This window comes from Lepidothrix coronata, unplaced genomic scaffold (genome assembly GCF_001604755.1).
Source record: "Lepidothrix coronata isolate B3197 unplaced genomic scaffold, Lepidothrix_coronata-1.0 Scaffold75, whole genome shotgun sequence".
NCBI classification, from domain to species: Eukaryota; Metazoa; Chordata; class Aves; order Passeriformes; family Pipridae; genus Lepidothrix; species Lepidothrix coronata.
Genome location: NW_016690255.1, coordinates 4720429 through 4744113, shown reverse-complemented (window position 1 = coordinate 4744113; position 23685 = coordinate 4720429). Strand labels below are relative to the sequence as shown.

The window sequence follows — 23685 nt, the reverse complement described above, 5'->3', positions numbered from 1 at the left end:
ACTCCTGAAGTTTTGTGTCATCAGCGAACTCGCTGAGGAGGCCTCTGCCCTTTCGTCCTAGCCATTGATGGATAAGTTAAACAATACTGGGCTCAGTATTGAACCTTGTGGGACACCACTAGTGTCAGGCCTCCAACTAGACCATCTGTCATTGATTATGACCCTCTGGCATCTGCAGTTCAGCCAGTACTCAATCCACCTCATTGTCCACTCATCCAGTCCACGCTTCCTGAGTTTGCCTATGAGGATGCTGTGAGAGACAGTGTCAAAAGCCTTGCTGAAGTCAAGCAAGGTAGACAATATGCACTGCTCTCCCTTCATCCATCCAGATAGTTGTTTCACTGTAGAAGGAATCAAGTTTTTCCAGTGTGATTTACCGTTAGTGAACCCATGCTGACTACTCCTGATCACCTTCTTGTCATCCACATGGGTAGAGATGGTGTCCAGAACGAGGCACTGCATCACCTTTCCAGGGATTGGGGTGAGGCTTACCTTATGTGTACATCTTGACCCCTTTGCTCTTTGCTAAGGAAGCTATATGCACCTATATGGCTCACACATTGGTTTAAGTTGCATCAGTCCACCACATGGGTTCAGAAAGAAGGCATTATAGGTACCAATGCTAGCTGACTTGGTTATGTTAGCACAGATGGAAGAGGAGGGCAGCTGGCCAGACATCCAGTAACACCCAGGTTTGAGAAATGTGCAGGGGACTAGGTCTGTTAACTAGATGCATTTGAAAGGGACAAAAAGATAAATAAAGCTCATTTGCAATTGAAAGAGGAAGATACTATGTGCAGCAAGGTAATCTGTGACATAAGACAGCAGCAAAACCAAGTATTATCAAGAGGAAAACTAGTAGAACTAGGTTTATGTTTCTTTTATGGGAACAGGGAAGCAACGGATAAAAAATGAAAGATGTAAATATTTCTTATAAAATGTTACTTGAGAGGGCTAGAGAATTTGGAATTTGTTCAAAAAAAGCCTAAAACACAAGCAGCATAGTGCCAAACAGCATAGGACAAGACAGAATAGCATTCCATACATAGAGGTTCCAAGAATTGTTGTGTCAAGGTAAAGCGTGCAATAGCAAAAAAGCAACATGCAGATCTAGGGGAGTCCAAGCAAGTCTGAGTTCTCAGCAGACGGATGGAAGGATGCAAATATGTGCAGCTGTCAGGGCAGCAAATGGATCATGTCCAGACTGTTTAAAAATAAGAAAATTATGAATTTTCTGGTCTACCACTAAAGAAGGCAGCTTTACAATTTGCCTTACAAAGCAAATTTTTCTTGGGAGTTAAAACGATGAAATAATGACACATGATTTTCAGAACCTCAGTAGACACCTTTCTTTCTAGACCAGTATTTTGACATTCATCATTTCATGTAAATATATTTCATGCCATCTGTTTGAAGAGTGCACGAGAATTTTTTCCTGCAGACTAATTTCAATGTCCTGTCAAAATTAGACATTGCTCCGTACTATGTAAGTCACAGTATCACATTCAACAATTTCCATTCATCTATTATTTTGGTAAGTAGAGATGGGTAGAAGATGATGGTCCATTCTGCTAGTCTGATGGCAAAATCATCTTTCCAGATTTTTTTTTTCCAATTTTACTTCTAATAGCACAAAATGAAGTCAATGACTGCTTTTCACGTGGGATGATACAGACTGAGGGCCCCAGGTGCTTTGTCATGCTTCCAAAATACATGCCAAGCAAGCAATGAGGCTGTGAGGAAGATGGAGAGATTAAGATGTCCACTTTGATGACAGATCCTTCTGATATCTAGAGATATAAGGGTCTGTGTCTGCATACTACACTAAAAATTAAAGGTACCTTTGCTTCTGAAATTATATTATCATCTTTGTGTTAGATAGTGGCCCACCTTTTAGTTCTGACCATTTGATGCCTGCTTTGTACTATACTTAAACTGGAAATAGCAATTCAGAATACTGTTTTGAACTGTAGCTGGATGTGCTAACAGTGGATCAGATTAAATTCTTTGGAAAATTACTTCATCAAATAATTAGCAATATAAAGGGGAAAGGCGCTGCAACTTAACCGTCAAGGTTAGAAGGGTTAAGTTTATTACAGTGAACAAAATATTGCAAATTTTCCTGCAGTCAAACGCTCTTGTACCTGTAAATAACCTTTCCTGATAACAGAATTCCAACAGAATCTATACAAGTGCCATTGTTGAGAATGATGGGATGAAACCAGATTTTTTTTTCCCTCCACATAATAACTTGCATCTGGTGAAAATATAAATACAACTGAGGATGAACATTACATTCAGTCTAAAGCTCAAAGCACATTTTTGGTTTTGTTGGTGGCAACAGAACTAATGCAAAAAAATAAGATAGATTTTTTTAAAACATTAAGGCACTGTTTGATAATGTTTGGCAGAGAATAATATTACTTTATGGTTGATGTTTTGGAAGGCAAAGTAAGAGTTGTTCTGTTCATATTCCTGAAGTTGTGTGTCTCAGTAATCAATAGACCCTCTCTGATGTTTTGGTGTAAGGTTGGGCTCAAACATTAAATGTTGTTAAATTTTTATCTCAGTATTTAAATGCCTTCAGGGTGACTTGTGGAACTGTCAGAAGCAGCAGCAGGTTGTCTCATGGGGAAGGCCACTCAGGGCCATGAGCCTTCACACTGGCTTAGGAATTGTGTGTCTTCACTAAAAACAATGCAATGGTGTAATAAGTGTCTGATTGTTTACAGACTAGCAGAAAATTTGCTCTGAAAAGTGACTGCATAAATTATACTGTGTTACTCAGTAGATGAGTTAGTTCTGTGTGTGAGTCACACCTGCCTGTTCTGGTGATAAGTTATTTCTACTTATTATTGCTATTAGTCCTGCTGAGTGAAGACAGCTGAGAGAGCAAACTGAGTGTTATCCACAGATGCGTTTCTTATGTTCCACTGACTTACACCTGCAAAACCCGGTTGTAAGCTATTGGACCATACATTTTTAAAATGAGAACAGAATCTGAAGATAGCAGGAGTTTTACTTCCTTATGTAACTAGAGGCATGTCCTCGAAAGAGCTTGTCTTTACAAGGCTCAGCCAAGATTGTGGTATGAACAGCTTAACATATGACTTGTCCACTGAGTCTGTTTGAAATGCAAGTCAAAGAAAGGCATTGCTGGTTTTATGCTACTACTTTAATTGTGCAGCACATTAATAGAAAGTCTGTTTACTGTCCTAATGCCTTTCATATGATTAAATTTGTTTAGTTGGTTAATTCAATTTTTTCTTTGCCAGTTAACATTGAATTCAGTAGAAATGCTATTGAACAACTACCGTCCTTCCACTTGCACCTCTATTTTTGGGTACATATGGACATAAAAGCATGGTTATATTACTGAATTGGGATGCTTTACCTTTGAAGAAAATGACAGAATTTATAGTGTATTCTGGTTCCTTTATTCTCTTATAAAGTCACTGGTTTTATCTTCCCGTCTTCCACTGGGAAGCAGCTGCAGAGCAGAGCAGACTGAAGGGTATTCCTTATCTTTTGCTGTCAGGAACAGTGACCACCAGTGACTGATCACTTCTGTGCACAACATGCTTTAGAGTTTCTCATGTATTTTTCACTGAAAACAAATTTAAAAAAACCCAAACAATCTTTTTGCTTTCTCATAAATTTTGTTGAGCAAATAAGAATAGACATTAATGGAGAGAATAAAAGTGGAAGAAGTGATAAAAGGGGTGTATGTAGCAAAAAAATAAGCCAATATTAGCCAACTACAGATTCCCAGAAGAGCAGAGGTACCGTGGGACAATGGATTCATCAGTTAGGAATGCATGGAAGGGGTATGGTTGAAGAAATGCAATGTCCTTTGAAGATTTATATAAGCAGGTGGGGGTATAAATTCTACCTGTGAACTACAAGTGAGATTAGAGAGCAGAACTTTCAGTTCTCTTCAGAAAGTTTGATTTTAGTGATATTTGAAATTTCTAGATCCTTCATTAATTTAACTAATTTGTTTGTGACTTTTCTTTGCAGAAGCTCTTAATTATTTGTGTTATTTTCACAAGATAGATTTCATCTATTTGTAAACAATATAACTTTTTACTAAACTGTCATCATGTTTAAATGACAATTTGCACATTTTTGAGCGGAAGATGTACAGCAAAAGAACATAAATAAGAGATTTGTGGTTCATGTGCAGAAGCAGTTACCGTTTGGAAAATATTAATTTAAAATTTAAAATAAGGTTTTCCTTTTATAATACATAAAAGCTTTGGCACTATCTGTTAATGTAAGAGGCTCAGAACTTTATGAATGGAGATATAATTAATTATTTGTCTTCCCTTAAAAATACAGTGTCCTCAATTAATAGAAATTGTACCCTTGTAGTAAGTACACAGAGCTGTACTGATTTACATCAAGCTGTATAGAACTTCCCTAAGGGAAGTTTGTTAAATTAAGTGATCATTTTAATGGACCACACAGAAGGTGTGAGACAAAAGTGAAAATGCCTTGAGTTCAAAGTTCTGAATGTTACAACTAGTGACAGAAGGCCTATCAATGAGACAGAAATCCTATAAAAATACAGAAAGATCAGATTGCTTGTCGAATTATAATTGCTTTAATATGGATGTATGCAAAGGGATAGTAAAGGAGCTGGAAACTTTCCATCTGCTTTGTATACAAAGTGATTAGATTGTGATCACTTAGTCCAAGAGGATAGAAATGATGCACAATTCTGCCAGGATGAGACATGCAAATTGGATCAATTAGGCTTTGAGAGTGCTCAGACAATCTGGTAGAGAAGTTTACATGCTGTGTCAAGTGAAACTTAGCAAAGATCAGTCTTGAATGCTGGGGACAAGCATTATAGTGATTTAAACGCTAATCTCCAAGAGTAATTCATTGTTTTGAGATTTAGTTATAAAATGGATCAGATACTCTAATATAACAATCAGATACTATAATAAAAGATCCCTTAAGGAGTTATTTGATGGTGTATACACAAGAAGTGTGACAGACAAATTAGTAACAGTCGTTTGAATTGAAATATTTGAAGTAGATGAAAGTAAATTCAGATGATTAATCTTGTTTGCAACTAACGGAATGCACAATACTAACAACTCCTGTACCTTCATGTTCACCACAGTGCTTCAGAGGGAGGGCGTGTTCTCATAAGGAACCCATTGTGTGCACTGTTTTTTCTGAACCAGAACTCACTCAGAAGGGGAACAAATGATCATAAAAATGATCACTGGATAAGAGTGCTCTAATTTCATTGGGAACCACCTAAGAATTTGAATTATGTACCCTTTTCAATGTCTTTTTTGTGTCAAATGGACATGTTGTTTCACATAACCAAGGGGGTCTTTAAGTAAATTGAAAATTTTCAATATATGTGAAGTACTGGAACCTTCAGAAATGAGTTTCTGAAGGCAGACTTTGAAATTTTCAGTAGAATCCAGATAGCTTTCAGAATGAGAAACAGGTCTGCACAATTTGAATTTTAATGTAGATTTAGCAAGTATACATGACCAATGTAAAATAACACCTGCCATTTCACTATTTTCTAACAATTTTTTTATCAATTGCACATAAATTGACTGTATTTCCAGCATTTAATGACAGTGAGTAAGAAACACAGAAAGAATATGTAATGGTGAAAACATGAAGAACAGATGAAAACATCCTGGGTTGGCATCAGCATTGTACATGGCAATCTCATATCCATGGATTTTTGTGGTTTTTTTTAAAATGAATGAATTTCAATCTTAACTCATAAATAGCTTCTCACATAATTTGAAATTTAAGGAAACAAAGCATAATGACTGCATAGGAATTTGATGAGATTGTCTTTGTTAAACACGCATTGTACACACCAACATAGAAAAAGGCACTAGGAGAGCACTGCCCTTTTGATAAAGCTGTTAAAATCTTTCTAGGCTGGCAGGCTTTACAATTAACCTAGTATTGTTCATGGGGTTTTTATGGGTTTGAAATACTCACACATTATCCTCCCCTTCAAATATTTTCTGATAATCAGCTCAAAACATGGACATTAAAAGCATTTATTTCCCAGCCTTTAATCCTGTGGAGTTAAAATGCCTATCAAAATATGAATTACTGTCTTGAGATCAGCCTTGTATGAAAGCCCTGGCAGACCTGCAAGTTTGAATGCTTAAAAAAAGTTAAGGAAAAATCAAACTTTTAAAGTATTTATTCAAAAGGATCATTTTAAATGATCTGAACAGTTTAAAGCAGACTTTCAGGTGTCCATACTTACTGTGCATACTCTGCTTCAGCTTGTTCTGAATGCTGAACAGCTACAGTGTGAATGTATATGGTGGAATCACTTAATCTTTCAATGTTGCTTCTTACAATTAGTCTGTGTGATGCACAAGTTCATTAAAGCAACCTTCCTCTTTGAACAGGAGTTAAGGCTTTATTTTAGAAAGGTACTTAGGCATATGTTTAGTACCAGCTTTCATGCCTGTTAAGTGATGTACATGGATAAGGATGACTTCCTAACTTAGAAAATTCTGAAACAAAGGTGTAGTTTTGTGTAGCACATGGTTAAATTTCCCTAGGTTTTGAAGTGAATTTTGAAAAATGGGCTGTGAATTAACTAGTAAGTATATATGGATGGATGCATTTGTGAAACGCTTTTGGGTAAAAATCAATGTGACAAACCATCTTGAGAGAAATATATAATAGTAGGGGAAAAAAGAGAAAAAAAAAAAGAAATCGTCCTATAGCCTGTTGAAAAAAGAACATCTTATTTGTCATTCAGTGTTTTACCTTTGCTGAATTGCAGTGTTAGAAATTGTTCATATTAGTTAATAGAAAGCACTACAGAAATGTTAGGGTGTTTAGTTAAGCCAGACTGAAAAAAGAGGTTCTAAATGAAATGTAAACACAGTAACAACAGTAACTTGTGCTTTAAGATAATAGGTTAACCAAGGGATTCTTCTGCTCTTTTTTAAGAGAAATCATTTTAAGGCGCAAGGTAAGTGTCCACAGGAAGATATCTAATACTCCACTTTACTTGATCTTGCTGTATTTCATGTTGTATTGTCATACTAGCAATGAAACTGTAATGCTTTAATATAGATATTCATTGCTGCCCTTTTCATATGAAATAATTTACTCATATTAAAATGTTATAGTAAAATTTTGTGTTCAAATTATCTGTTCTTATTTCTTTGACCCACTGTCAGCTCTGAGAAGTTGTGACTTTCTTCCCAACATGCCTTCCAAGGTACTGTCTATGTCTGATGTGGGCATGTATCAAAATCTTAATATTGCACTTGAAGTCCAGGAGTAATCCCATTGTTATTAGTGGGAAGACTTATGGGATTAAATTTGTGGAAATGCTTTGGGAAATACCTGGGTGGTATGAAATATTTTATAACATATAACCAGTTTGTTCATATGAAGAATTGTCAATTTCAAGTTGACTGTATATCTTTCAGGAAAGTCACCACCAAGTATTGCATTATTCCAAACATATAAAACTTTATAAAGAAAAACAGTAGGAATTCATTTTTTAAGAAGCAAAACACAGTAATAAACACCTTATACTGACATCTGTATTATCATTTTTGTTAAAGGTTAAGATTTCGACCAGCATGGGAATTTTGCTTTGTTTCACCAGTTTCATAAATATTAATTAACTGTTTTCAGGACATTATAGGTTAGTGAGGATGTGAACTCAGATAATTAAATTTTTTTATGTATTGTAAGTCTTTCATCACTAAAATTATCAGATCATACTCTCTTCTGTAGTGCAGTACTTTATAGGCTTCTACAGGCACAATTAGTAATTACTTAAACTGCTTTAAAGTTATTTATTTTACCATTGTCTTCTAGTCTGTCAGGGTTTCAGCACTACAAACACACAAGGTAAGATTATGTGTGCATCTTTAGTAGCATTAAACTTTCAAAAGCAAATTAAATGTGAGGAATTGATACAACATAAAACCAGAACGAAAAGAGAAAAGCTCTACACCCTCTGGGTGTCTGTTCCTTGGTACTAATGTTCTTTGGAAGCAGGTTCCTATGAGAAAAATCATTATCAACCAAGCAATGCTGCAAGCTATTTTGGATAGTTGAAGCAGAAAGACGATAATGACTCTAAACTATAGATCAGTAGTTTGGCAAAGAAGAGACAATATTGGAGGTATAATTTCCACTCTAAAATAAATACATTCAGTGTAAGTACATGTCATTTTTGTTTATAGATTTGGTATTATTGATATGGTAGTCAAACCAGAAGTGTGTATGATTATTTTTCCTACTCAGTGCTGTTACAGATAATTCATTAGATTAGAGAGTTAGAGATGAAAAAATAGATCCTCTAAATGCTCTCTTTTTCCATGGTTGAAATCCTAGGCCCAAATTATTTTGACTAAGTAGAAAAGGCTGTAAGGAAGACATAACTTTCCAATCACCATATTTGTATTCTAATTTATTATTTCTATTTTCGAGATCAGATAAAAAAGTAAAAGCATTCATTTTGCATTATTGCAGGTAGATAAATACTGTTACTGCCTTTCTTGTTTCATCTCCACCCTTTCCCTTCTTTCTGTGCCATAAGGGAAGGTACATTCATACATTATCTGGTCCTAAACAAATGAATAAATAAATAAATGAATAGTACTGAAATAATAAATAATTAATAGAAATATGCACAGAAGAGAAAATATATTACTGTAAATACATATAATCATACATCTATATATGTGTTCTGTTCAAGAAAAATGTATGCTCAAGAAACAGTTCATTACTATATGTGTATCAATATTGAGCAGGCAGAGACTGTTTCATGTGTAGTGGGGAAGAAATTTGAGAAAAAGAATGAGTGAAGTTTCTTGGAGGTTCTGTTTCTGTAAACTGCTACACATACATAAACTTTTCAAGTCCATGGATATCTGCTAGCCCAGAGATATTCTTCTATGAAGTATACTAGGGTCTTCGGTATTTATTTGCTGTGCTGTATTCTTTAAGTCTGAACACTTTCATAGAAGCCATACGCGGGGAATGCAGGCAAAAAGCATCCTCACACAGTTCTGTTGCACTGCTGAGATAGAGTGTAGTGACTTTAAGAGAATTTTGTCTTACAGCTTCAGTGATTCTTGGCAACAAAATAAATCAAATCACTGGACCAGTAAATACATTGGTTTAGTGTATAATGGCAGGTTGCATGGTGAATTATGAATAGATATGGATCATGTGAAAATACTGTTGGTATATATGGAAGGGAACTTAGTCCCTTTCCTAGAGAATAAGTAAGACCCAAAGTAGAGCTGGTAAGAATAAACATTCAGGAATTTGTAAATAGAATTTCACTCCAGGGGTGTTTTCACATGATCTAATTGTTTTAGGCACTTGTATAAATGAGGTTTGAGTTATTGGTTTCTTTAATCAAAAATTAAATCTACCAGGTAAAAGCAGAAGCAGTTTTTCTGCTTCTGTAAGTCAGATAGCAAATCCACTACTCTATGGCTTGATTTGTTAGTGATGCAGTTTTGTTACTGAGATACTCAGTATTTATTCAAGGAATAAATACTTATAGACTAAGAATGGTATGGGGGAAAAATAGAAGCAAAACAAAACCACACCACCACCACACCCCCGAAAAAAAAAAAAAAAGACCTAAAGCTGAATATTGAACAGGTCTATAAGGATTCCAATGTGCATATTGTTTACAAACACTGTGGTCTGTTTCCCCATTCTAAGAAGTTGATTTCTGAAAAGCTTGAAGCCTGAATGTGAGGGGAAAGTAGGTCTTTTTTTTCTGGAATGGATGTGTTATGTTGCCTGTAGGCTCTTGGTGGTGCTACAATACAGTATTGTTGTCCCCCCACCCCCAATAAATACTATGCAATTAGTACATGATGATGCACAGTATACAGATGGTTTTTACCTCCCAAAGCTGCCAAACTGTCTTTTTAAGAGTCTGAATGACAAATAGTCATTTTGGAGAGTGACATGTCATGATGATGGCCCATTAAAACTCCTCAAGAATACTCAGCCCTCTACATATGCCCGCTCAGCTCCATCTACAGCAGCAGCTGCTTCGGAGTTCCTCCTGTAGCTGCACTGAACTTAATGGGCTGGTTGCACAATTCCCTGTCGCCACAGGGCATTTCATGTTCTTATTAAAACTGGGGAGGGGGGAGAAGGCACAGATTTGTGAGTACAGAATCTGCAGAGATCGGAAAAGAAGAGGACAGACTAAGGAAGAATATGTGTGTGTGTGTGTCTTTGCATGCATATGTATGTATGGACTTAAATGTATACATATATACAGGCACTGTTTATGTAAAGAGCTACAGTATATAAGTATGCACAGGGAGAGAGAACACCATAGGCACAATTGAGTATTATTAAGGGAAAAAAAAACATTAAAATGTGACATAGTTGCTCTTACCACATCAAGTTTCCAGTATTTCCTATTAATTATTCAACTCACTAGCCTTTAGATGACAATATCTGTTATTCCTAGAGGAACTTTTCGTCTGAACTTTGTCTTTGACTTAAAAGCCTTGAGGACTTACTTAGATACTAACTGAAATGTTATGAAGCGTAAGTTTTAGAATTTTAGTACTTCTGTTTTCAATTTTGTTTGCACAATAACCATCAAGGAAATAAAGAAGTTTCACCCTTCTCTTTACTGTTTAACCCCTTTTTTTGAAAGGTTGGCAAAATTTAATATTCACGTCATGTGGCTGAGGTGATAAGGTTGTTATCCTCCTGGAGCACTGATCTGTCAGGGCTGCATAACTAAAGTATAAGGTATAAAGTATAAGGGCTTTCACTAAACTCTTCCACCAATACTTCTGAACCTTTTACTGGGGAAACAACATGGAGGAAGGAGAGAAGAGTAAAACCTAACTGCTTATTCCAAGTGTGATGATGGGAGAGAATAAGTATGAGTAAATTAATACAAATTCTTACTATTTCAATTTCTTAGGCACTGAATCATGCATTCTGTAACATAAAAAAAAGTTCAGAAACTACATTAACAGGGGAAATAAGGATTTTTCTCTTTTTTAAAGTAAGATGCCTAGCTTATTTGAAGAAAGCTGATAGTTATGCTACTCTTCCTGCCCATCAGTCATGTTTGTTATGTTTGCTTCTCTGGTTCCAGGGCTTTAAAATCAATGACAATTTAAATTGTACCTTTCCCCTAAACTCCCCCACCTCATCCAGAGTAGTCTTTTTTTTTTTTTTTGTACACTTGGAATAGTATTACACATCCTCAGTAAAATGATACCTGACTAGATTCAGGTTATCAGCTCTTTTAATTCCTATTACATTAAGTGGAGTATGAAAAGAAGATGCTGATGAAGTTATACAGAGTTATTCTCAAATACTGTTCTCTCCTAACACCCATCACTTGAGATCAGCTCCACATAGAACTACAGTATTTTCTTTCATTTCTATTTTTTATTTTTTTCCTTGCTGTTTCCTCCCATCTCAACTTGTCATTCTTCCTTTTCCCTGTCTCCTTTTGTCCCATTTCCATATTAATTAGAGGTTCTTTATTAGTCAGCTTCTCATTCCAGTTCTCTCCTGGTCCTTCAGACTGATCTGTGTTCCCATTCACGTTGATTTTGGTTTGTGGATATTTTTATCTTTTGGGTTTTTTAAAACTTCTTTCCCTGATGATCATTATTATTTATTTTATCTCTTATCCTATGCTTTCTTAATCATACATCTGCATGAATACCTTCTTTGTAGATGGAGCTTTGTTCTCACTGGCTTTATATACTGTTGAATATGAAGGTCTTGGAGGTCAAATTTTACCAAATGTCATATATTTTGCTTGCAGGAGGCCTATTGAGGATAAGTTGTGAGATGACACAACTGGTATACTCCCAAAGGGGTATACCTTGGTTTTACCTTGAATGTGAAATGTGGTCATTTGATAGGTAACTTCTCATTATGCCATTGCATTTTGGGTGATCCTGGGTACATATATATACACACATACATACATGAATAAATAAATAAATATATATGGCTTGTGGTCATTCATAGGGGTTTAATATTACCTGTAGCAAGACAACAGATAATTCAGAGAAAGTCTGAGTTCAGGCAGCCTATGAGGTCAGTGCTGGATGTGAAGAGATCTCAGGAATGTCTTGGACCTCAGTTTCAGAAGCTCTTGGGCCTTTGGTCATCTCTGAGCACTCCAGATACTATTTTGGATATTTTAAATCAATACAGAAGTCTTGTCTAGGCTGACTGGGTTTTTAGTAAGCCTGTCAGCCACTGCTTGTGTTTGATAAATATAACGTGGTTATACTGTGGTCTACAGCATGAGACCTTGTTATATTCCCACATGACTGTTTCTGCACTTGCCTGACAAAGAGAAAGTCTGGAGGCAACAAAACAGTGCATGAAATTGCTAGGACGTCAGCGTGGCAAATTGTGCCACTGTGACACAGATGTCTGTGCTGGTTCCCTACTATACTGACAACACTGCTGAGACAAGGAAACTCTGGCAGCATTATAAGCATATTCCTTCTTTTCAAACTCTAATTAAATATGCTGGGGTTTTGGGTATAGCCATTTGTACTGACTGGATCTCTTGTCCTCACTATTATCTGTTATGCTGAAAGCACAGAATGTAGACCAGCATATTTCTTCCTGAACCTGTACTATAGTTTTACATAAATTAATAAAACGAAAAGCAAACAAACGCCCTCCAGGAGCTCATTTATCACTTTCTCAACATTTCTTGGAAAATAGACTTTTATAAGAAAATCATTACCTACTGAATAATACTTTCATTGGTGCCTGAGCATGAAGACAATTATATGAATCACAAACCTTTACTGACATCAATAAAATGTTGCGAAACCTGTTTCTGTCCCACATGACTTTTGTACTGAGACTGAAAAAGAAATCTAAAATGAGGTCTTAAGCTGTTGATATTGAAATATGGTTTCAGTTTACAAGAGTGAGAGTTTCATGGCTCCCTCTGAAAACAACAATCACATTAATAACTAATGTGTTTGCGAAGCCCTTAGACACTGCTGAAATGTGGTATCTGTGCACACTGGATTTTACTTAAATGTTAACTCCATTGTCTATGCTGAATTTTTAATATTAGTTATTATTTGCATTGAAATTGTTCCAAATCAGCAACATTGAACCCTTACTTATCCTGGTGGTTGAGAAACATAATGGTGTATTTTAAACAACCAACCAACCAACCCTGTAAATATCCAGTACTTTATGAGTTATTACAGATCAAAATACATACTAAGAGTGGTAATCTGAGAGGAAAGGGAATTTCAAAACTTCTTTGTCCAACCACAGTAAATACTGAATTCAAGAACAGAGTAAATGATGAATACAAGAACAGAAATTTTAAGAACCTGTCTGTTTTAATGACCAACATTTAATGGAAATGACCAAACTACATTTTTGTTTCAATCACCAGTTTTCTTTCATCATTTTTTTCATCATTTTTTTTATCATTTCTTTCATCATTTTTGTTTCAATCACCAGTTTTCTTTCGTCTTCTGGAAATTACATGTTAAATCTCTATACAACCTTCTTAAGTTTTCCCAGAAAGCTGGAAGGGGAGGAGGCGGCATGAATACAAGAGTGTCTTCCTCCCACAATCAATTCTTGGTTGTTTTGTGATAGTAAATTGTGGTTATAGAGGGTACAGGAATATTGCTCCTGTCTTTGTGTTCTTTTTGGTGTTTTTTTGGCTTCCTAGTCCTGCCTTGCTTCTAGTGAGAAGGCAGGAATAAAGCTGCATATCACCAATAACTATGGGTGCCTGCACAGGCATGAGGAGGCATTTTTCATTCCTCTCCTCCCTTTCTAGTTACTTTCGTAGCGAGAAAGGAAGAGGTGCATGCAAGGTAACTCCTCCTTGAGAAAACTCTTCAGTTCTGCAAAGGAGTGCACATTTCCTATGATCTCAGGGAACTATGAAGCTAGGTTTTATTGAAGCGTCCATCTCTTTCTCTCCATTACCTTTGTGATCCTGCTGGTGTCAAAAAACCATCCGCTCCTCATGTTTTCAGTTTCATTTTCTTCTTCACCAAGAATCTATAAACTTTGCAATTAACCATGCTGACAGGGGGAGGAACAACTAAAAAGATAGATCTTTGGGAAAGGAAAAGCAGAGAAGAGAGGCATATGAACACTGCACCTGTTTTAAAGAAACCTGAACTGAAAATCTGAAAAACAGCAAACCTTTCATTCAGACATAAAAAAGATCAATCGTAGCCAGATAAACTGCTTTTAATACTTTAAATGCTTTTAATAATGCAGTGCAGTATCTCTGCTTACTGATAAAAATGAATGTCCTTTATTGGAAATACTGCATTAGCATACTTTATTGGCAAGTGATACAAAATGATGTCGTCTTTGGTTCTACAGATTTTAACATACAAATGAACAATATCCACAAACTATTGAGTATTAGGAATTTTGAAGGAAATGTTTTATTTAGGTTTCCCTAGAATAATCTCACCCTAAAGGTCAACATATACATAAAAGCATTAAGGTAGACCCTATACTAAGCTACATTACTGCAGTGCCAAAAAAATGTGATAACAAAATCGGGTTTATTAAAAGAGTTAGGATAATAATGCCTTTGCTGTTGAGTGAAGCTGACTGCTTCCTTCTCTCACACATATCCAAACAAGCACTTCTGAAAACTGAGAGGAGTTTTAGGAGTTGGGCCTAAGATTAAGTGCCCTCTTTTTTAGGTTGAGTTCAGAGACAATATAGGGGATTCAATAATTTATCTTCTAAAAAACAACAAAAAAAGATGCACTTCTTATACTCACTTTCCCTCTCTGCCTCCACAAGACTTCTTGTTAGATCTGTTCCCTCTCTGCTCTTTCCCAGCACATCAAAAGTTATCATCTTGTTAAAAGATACATCATCTCTTTGTAGAAAATTGCTGTTTCCTTTTCCTGTTCTCATGTACTCCTTCTTGTACATGGTGTAATGCTGGGAACACCCAACCCCAGAACTTGTAAAATCTTTGTGTTAAATGTATGTGGAATATAACAAAGAAGCAACAGGATCAGTGTATAATAATTGGATCATGAATCTTATACTGTAAATAAGGTTACTTGATAGCCAAAGTAAACTGGAGTGTTACAATCATGGATATTGTGTGGAGGTGGCAATGGATGAAATGAATTGGAAACGTGCAACTGTCTCTTATCATTCCTCTTTCTGAAAAAAGGGAGTTTTATTTACAGTATCTATTGCAAACTGACTCTGAAAGAAAATTTGTCTGGAAGGATTCAGAATGGGATCAGATGAGATTTACCCAGTGAATTCTTTGTTTCTTGAAATAAGAATTTGAAACTGCTTTTGTCTTGATCCTCTCTACTTCAAAAGTCATAGTCCCCACGTGCAGCTACAGACTAAACTGCAGGTCTGTCTCCTGCATGAATGTCGCTGTAGAAAGTGGGAGGAGTGATAGACAAGGTAGCAGATGGCACCATCATAGATGTTTTCTGGAATCTTCCTGTCAAGTGCAACTGTCCTGGGGACTATCATCATTCCATATAATTGTCATCAAATCAATAACAAGAACAAATAAAAACCTCACGTCTTATTCTTTAATGTATTTCTTCTATTAAAAAAGGGGCACAACCACCCCCACCCCCCCAAGTAACAACAACAGAATGAAACAAGAATATCCAACAATAACAAAAATGTACAAAGTGTTTTCTAAAGCCAACCTTATAAGGAAAATAGCACTTCTCACTTCCTAGGATGTTAATTTCAATAGCTGGAACCACAGGTAGTTCGAAATCACATTTGATAGTAGCAGAGCTGTAAATATGGTACAGTACATTCAGAAATTTTTTTCATAGTTGCAAATCATTGATGCTTTTACAGTAGTGACTTTGAAGATCACTGGAAGAATTATATGGTGTGAAACTGGAATATAGGTGATCTGAAAGCTGCACCAAACTTCACAATTTTTTCAGCTAGTATTTTTTTGCATTGTTCTATTGTATTGTACTTTTAAATTATATCAGATTTGCTTAAAATACATACAAAAATGTTGAAAAAAGCTCTTCAGAGTGCTTTACACTGAATTGACAGTACTATAGTGCCAAAGATAAACTAAATCTCAAGATATATCACCTTCCTGGGGTTAAGTAGGTAGAGAATGGTACATTACTAATTTGAGCGTGGGTCAGCAGAGTTTTTAAAAGTTTAGTAGAACAAAGTTTTAATAAAAGATTCAAAGAAGTTTTGCATTTCCAGAGCCTTAACCTTGGAATAACAAAGATCCTTGCTAATCACTTTACTAATCCATGTGGTAGCAGTTTTCTTACCAAGGCATCATTCAAAAAAAAATCGTTCTCTGTTCAGCATTTCACTCCAGGTCACCAGCCACTAGTGTGTAATCCATGAGGAGATTTATGGACCTTGGAGTGGGACTCCTTAAAGAACAATGTGGTGTTAATCAGCAAGCCACTAAGGGAGCAAATGGGAAATGCTGAAGCTACAGATTTTTTTTTTTCCTTGGGATTTGAAAGCCTTACTCAGTGAATCTTCAAGGATTTACACTTCTGGCCTTTCACTTGAAGGTCTCTTTTCTTTCCAAACACTGCTAGTTAGTTATTCAGGATAGGGGTGGACCTAAATACTAGGTGAAAGGTAAGCTGTGCAACTCTGCAGCATGAGACTACTGTAGTGTGCTCAGCTTCATCTCCATGAGGCAGTGCTATGTTAATCTCAGCAAGTTGAGACATGGAAGCCTTTCTTTCTCTGCCTAAAGAGATCTACTTGTACTTCTCTAACCTTCAGAAAACTGTTCTTCCTGATAAAGTGCTGGGTGTGCTCGTGTCATCTGCTTTTCTCTCATCCAGCATATCTTCAAGTATGCCACAAAAGGTAGAATAACTTTTACAGAGAGAATGTGAGAGTCTCAGCCAGCACAGAAAGACCAGTGCCCTGCCAGTATGTGGGATATGGAGAAAATTGAATCACTTAAGGCAATCACAAAGGCAGTGAATCTTTGTATCCTGTAGCTTCAGTTCTTGAGTAATGTGATGCTCAGCATTTCAGTCTAGACTGTAGGATTATGGCTATGTAGGGAAACCCACACAGTACCTCTGTAGCACATTGGAGACTTATGCACCCTGAAGTATGTCTCAGAGAAAATCAAACACAAGCCAGACAGATTCTTAACTTACACAAGCCACTGCTTCTCTGTAGGGAAGATGGATACTTCCTCCAGTCAAATTTGAAAAAGCACTGAGGGCCCTAGTGGCCAGATTTGTCAGATGAACAGAGGTATGGTTTGTTCAATAACCCCCCAGCCATTAGGGCTGAGGAATATGCAGTGCTGTGGAAATTGAAAGAGCCTGAATGTGAGATATATTTTACCGTGACCTGCTCACAGTGTCAGCATTGACTATTCCTGAGTGTGCAGAGAAATAGGGTTTTAAATGCTTGGGGAACTCTACTAAAGAAATCTCAGGCTTGTTTAGGTATCTCTGGAGTTAGGTAGTAGGAGTATGAAGATAAGCTGTATTTTTAAAAAATGTAGCTAATCTTAGACACCCTAGTTCTGTTTTTCCGATCCAGTCCAAAGCTCCAGATTCCATTTCTGTCTTAAAAGAGAGAGGGAGAGTACTGTAATTGCATATAGTATGAGATACCCAAACAGTGTAAGTGAAATAATGTGTAAGAAATAAGCAGCTTTTTATCCAACTGAAAAATTCAAAACTGATCACAAATACTTCCCTGTTGAAATAGGAAAAGGTTTTGCAGCTGTGCTAAGGTATGCCTGAGATAGCAATTTTCTGCATGCATTCTGGAAGTGATTACTATCTTGGCGATACTCCTAACTGAGAGAAAAAAAAATGTTAGTGGGGGAAATTGTGATGATTATTACAGCGGAGTTCAACACTGACATGGAGTTAGGACAGGTACAAAGTAGATACGAGATACAAAGAATCCAAACATTTTTAATATTGTCTTCAGCTATGTGTAGGTATTAATCTACTTTTAGCAAGCGAGAAGGTACTTTAAATTTTACTGATGTTCTTTTCACTTGTATCAAATATATCATATGTGTGTGTTACTTTAACATGGTGTCCAGATGAATTACATTACTGATACAAGTTTGAGAAGTATGTAAGAAGCGTTTGAGTCTGTGTTGTGTAAAAGGAAGGTGAAACTCAGTGGATATAAAAGAGCTGGAAAACCTGTGGAATATTGCTCTGTAAGTTAAAATGGCTTGAGTGATGAGGAAGAAATTTTCTTTCTGTAAATCGGTCTTGCCATTCTAATGGAAGATATGTTTTGACCTACTGAGGTATATTTGTTATGTGCCTGCTATAAGTAGTCCCAGGGAAACTACACCTAGCTTTCAATGCTGTGTAATTCAGGCAGCGCCAGGACAGCTTGGTCTTTCTCAGACTCTGCATTTTCTGAAATTAGATAGTGAAAAGCAAGATATGGAAGTGAAGAAGTGAAGTTACAGGCCCATCAGATAGCAGTGAGCAATTTATCAACCAATGCATTTAACTTCATTTTGTAGATTCATAGAATATGCTGAGTTGGAAGGAACCCATCAGAACCATCCTGGTCCTGCGCAGGACCATCCCCAAGAGTCACACCATGTGCCTGAGAGCATTGTTCAAATGCTTCTTGATCTCAGACTGGCTTGATGCTGTGATCACTTCCCTGGGGAGTCTGTTCCTGCGCTCAACCACCCTCTGGGTGAAAAGTGTTTTCCTGATATCCAACCTAAACATCGTCCAGCTCCACTTCATGCCATTTCCTTGAGTCCTGTCACTGGTCACAAGAGCAAAAAGAAGAGTACTTGCCCCTCTGCTTCCCTTATGAGGAACATTTGATATGTTTTACTGCTTAACACAGTAAACACTGAGAAAACTGTAAACACACACAGCAGCAAACACACACTGACATTAGGTTTATAGTGACATTTGTTTGAAGTCTCACCCTTCAGTAAGATAATAAGCTGAAACAAACAACATAGTTAAATTCAGAGAGGAATAAAGTCCCAGTTATGATCATATCTGTGCATGCATGTGGCTATATAATACTCTGGCATGAGAAGGTTGTAAGGAAATGAGACTGTTTGCAGGAAAGAATGAAATTTTCTTGCTTAAAAGATCAAATTGACAGGTTCTAATGGTCCCTCACAGACTGTGCATGATAAACATTCAGCTTATCTTTCCAAGAACAAGGAAATTTCATGTACTACTGCTCAACATAAGAATTATTTTTACATATCTCCATGCCACTGAACCTCTTGTAAGTTAATCTCATCTCTCATCAATTTTTCACCAGCTTCACTCTGATGTTGATAAAGGAGATGGTTCCATCAAATACATCTTGTCAGGCGAAGGGGCAAGTTCCATTTTCATTATTGATGAGAACACGGGGGATATTCATGCTACAAAGAGGCTGGATCGAGAAGAGCAGGCCTACTATACTCTCCGAGCACAAGCACTAGATAGGCTGACTAATAAACCTGTGGAACCAGAGTCTGAGTTCGTCATTAAGATTCAGGACATCAATGACAATGAACCAAAATTTCTGGATGGTCCCTACACTGCTGGAGTTCCTGAGATGTCTCCTGTGGGTAAGTGCAAAATACACTGTTGGTGTTGTGGGAAATTTGTTCCTATTGCCTTTTTAAAAGTTTCATTATTTTTTACTGTATCACACTCAGCTACTTAATTATCTATGAGGCACCTGCAACAGTTAGATATTTCAAGACTTAACTGGAAATAACATGCTAGATTAAGTATTTAGCCTTTCAAAAATATTGTGAAACTCAAATTGCTATGTAAGGATTCAGATAACCGTTTTATGGTGTCTTTCCCATTCCAGTGCCCAGAGGCTTTGTTTTATAATTCCCATTAACAGTAATAAGTTTCACACCTATGTTATGGTACTCAGAGGTGATAATATATAATTTTGTTCAGATAAGGTCTGTTCATAACAAACTCTTCAAATTCCTGCTAGTGCTTAGCATTATTTTTTTGGAAAGTGTTGCATGTATCAGTAATAGCTTACTGAATATTTTTTTCTAATGCTGAAATCTCATTTTCTGGGAAATATATGCAAGCAGCAGGTATTGGGGTACAACTTGAGATAGTTTCAAAGTTCCAATGGAGTGAGAGAAGAATGGGTTTTAGAGACTTCAGACCCTCTGTTGGAAAATGAGAAATGCTGATTTTTCCTGGGTTTGAATTAGGGAAGAATTTCAGCATCAAATCCACTTTAAAGAGACCCAATGCTCATTGGTTGTCAGGTGCCACTGTTCCTTTGAAAGCTGACTCTTTCAAACCAGATTAAGGCTTGGCCTAGAGATATTTTGGTAAATTTTACCTTAACATGAAATTATAAATGCAAGCATGAAGAAAAAAAAAAAAGCAGAACTTAATCAAAAAAATCACTGGAAATATGTGCATGTGAAGGCTCACTTTAGCTTAAGAGAGTTATATGGTGATTGAAATAAAGATTTTCTTTGCTTGACTGATTTTAAACCATATTAAAATTTTATACTCTTACAGTAACTCTGCACATATAAATTTTTCTGTAGTTTCCTCAATATGATCTCCTGTGTTTTTGAACGTTAAACAATGCATCTAAATTGGGTCTAGAGAGAGAAAAAGAATATTCCCTACCTTAGTGCCCTGCAGCAATTAGTAGTCAACATTGTTTTTGTATTCGAAACTCAGCTTAGGAGTCAATGGGAGATAAGTAAAATATTGCTAATAAGTTTCCTATACATTTATTCTACTAAGGAGTGAGCTTTGACACTGTTTCTCATTGATGCTTGGTATTCATTGTCGCTCAAATGCTATGTGGATGGCTGAAGAGGCAATAGCAGCCTTGAAAGAAAGATAGACATAGACACCACAGCTTCTGTGGAGTAACAGGAAGTACCTGAAGTCATCATACTTTGCTGAGAACTTTTTATTTCTGAACTTTGAAAAAGAGAGATGATCTAAGACTGTAAAACCTAAATAGTTAGCACTTCAAAAATATGTTGTGTTAAGATATATCTTTGTTTTTTTAAATGAAGTTGCCATTTTATTTTAGAATTAGATTATTTAAGATGTAGCATGCAGCAGTTGTTAGATTATTTTTCATTTTTGTCTTATGCCCTGAAAAGCAATTATCTCCATATTTATCTTTTGCATGAGTTACTTCTGTCCTTTCTTACACTGACATACTGATGTATGGACAACTCTTACAGATATATGAGATTTACCTACATATACAAATCCATGCCTCTGTCCCTACCCATGCTCCATTTGTTCCAAAAATATATTGGAAATCTATCTGTGAGGAGTGCACTGTGTGCAGGGGAAAACATAAGGACTGTTCTTCAAAATGAGCTGCTTTTGCATATTTTGTTGAATCTTTGCCTTATAAATGAGTAAAAAGAATTATCTCCCATATGGACCATACAACACCAAATATATTTCCAAATTAGGTGAAATGTTGTGCAAAATTATGAACTCAGATTGTGCACTCTGTGAGATTTGTGTCAGCTAAGAGCAGTTTCTTGTTCATGTTCATGACCTTCCTGAAACTGCACATTTTAAACATCTTCATGGTTAGTATCACACAACTGCTGAATATTGCATTGTTACAGAATTAAGGATTACCACGAAATGCCTTTGTCGCACTTGTCTTACATAGTTATAGCAATTCATAGTTTATTCATATAACATAATTTTTAATTAATCACCTAGAGCATTCATTAAATATTAAGGAGATACAAAGTATCTCTCTCCTGTTTTGCTTAAAATTATATCCATGACAAGGATTTTTAATTGGATATTAAAGGAAATGAAAGAGATCACAGGATTATAAACCCAAATTAACTATAAAGCTAGGAAAACTATAACCTTTAACCTACAGGCTGGTTATGCAAGTATAATGATTCTGTATTTTACTTGACGAATATTTTAGGACATTATCTAAGGCTAATTGAAGTCAATCTTTTCTGTTATTTGAAATGACTTTGGGTTGGGTTCAAATTATATTTGGGTCAGGCTCAATTATATTGATTATCCTGGATAGGGTAAATATCTTTATGGCTTGTAAATCTATTCATAGCAAAAACCCTAAAGATATGGCTTATCTGAAAATCATAAAACCTTTTTTTTTTTAACTGTATATCTTATCTAAATCCAGCAATATTATATTTTAAACAAAAATATTGCAAATTATAGTTCAAAGTATGTTTCTGTGATGTTCACCAGAAAAATAGCTGATGTGAGATACTGGTCTGTTTGACTTATAGCCAAGAGAAGTGGGGATGAAAATTCTAATACCCAACATAGTTTTGGTTGTTTAATATTTTCTACTCTCCAGCCGTATCAGCAGCTTTGCTTGTTACCCAGCACAACATGCCACGTTTATTATCCCTGATTGAGATGGATAGAAACATTTGAATTTTATAACAAAGAAAAGGAAAAGAAAGCAAAACCATTGTGTCACGCTTAAATTTTTGATACAAGTATGTAGTGCATTTGGAGACCTTGCTGCTTGTCTGAGACCCGACTTGATCTTTGTCCCAGAGTGAAGGCGACCTAATGAGGCTCTGGGGGGGAAAAGAGGAGGTGAAGAGGATTCTGTCTGTCCCCCTTCACACTCCTGGAGGGGAAAGGCTGTGGAGGTGTTGCTGCATCAGCAGTGGGTTAGGGCCAGTGGCAGAAGCACAGAAATGCCAGATGGTATTGAGTAGAACCAGGCTGGATTGTTGTATATAAGGATTAAGCAGGAATTACGGATAACTTTATAGTAAAGGTGTTTAATGTTCCTGGTAGCAGCTGATACCATGTAGAAGTGTGATGCCTTTGGTTTGTGTTATACATATTACACATCATTAATTGATATCAGTTATTACCTTTAATAGCTGACTTCCTTTAAAGGTCTATTTTTTATTTGTTAATGTGGCTAAAATTCAATTGATAAGGGTTTAGGCTGTTTCAAAATTATGCATCTGTTAATATGCATCTAGTTTTAGGAACCATTTTTCCCATAAATGATCTCACCAATGTTAAAACAGAAGTCATACAAGAATTTCTTATAAAAAATCTTTTTAAAGTTTAATAAAATACACACAAGGTACTAGCAAGCTTTTTGAAAAACTCTGCAGAGGTTTCTAAAACAATACATTCAGAGATTCAGAAATCCCTTTGAAGGATCGCCAACTCAAAATGAACTTCAGCAACTAGCTTTATCTGATACTATCCCTGGAAAGGTTGATCTCTGCACCAGGTCAGGAACATTTGTTCATCTTGACTTTGGTAAATTAAAATACAGATAACATTCTAAATTCAAGGTCCTCTCTGCAAATATCCTCCCTTCCTTTTGCCCTAATATCAGAATAAATAAGTCACATTCTGAGATTACTGTGATTTTGTAATATCTACCAATATATATTAAAGTGTAGGTCAAAAATTGTCTTAAACATTCTGGAAAATAAAATCAGAAATCTTTGCCACCCACATGGAATTCAGTGTGTTACTAGCTAGTATCAAAAGAAGAAATACTGGAAACACGTTTAAGCAGCACAGATTTTTCCTCAGTATTTGCTACAATTGCTGAAAAAATTTTTGAAGTTGCTACATGTAGAATTCTTTTTGATGAACTTTTATTCAAGCTTCATTAGAAACATACTTGTAG

The 23685-nt window shown here is 36.0% G+C and overlaps 1 protein-coding gene across 1 annotated transcript in view; it reads left to right on the top strand.

Annotated features, from left to right (window-relative positions):
- The window catches only part of LOC108499581 (cadherin-7), an 88226-nt gene that overhangs the window by 21645 nt on the left and 42896 nt on the right, over positions 1 to 23685 (top strand). The window contains exon 3 of the mRNA XM_017819587.1: positions 19321 to 19615. Within this exon, the coding sequence (XP_017675076.1) occupies positions 19321 to 19615 (295 nt within the window). The remainder of the gene's footprint in view (positions 1 to 19320; positions 19616 to 23685) is intronic.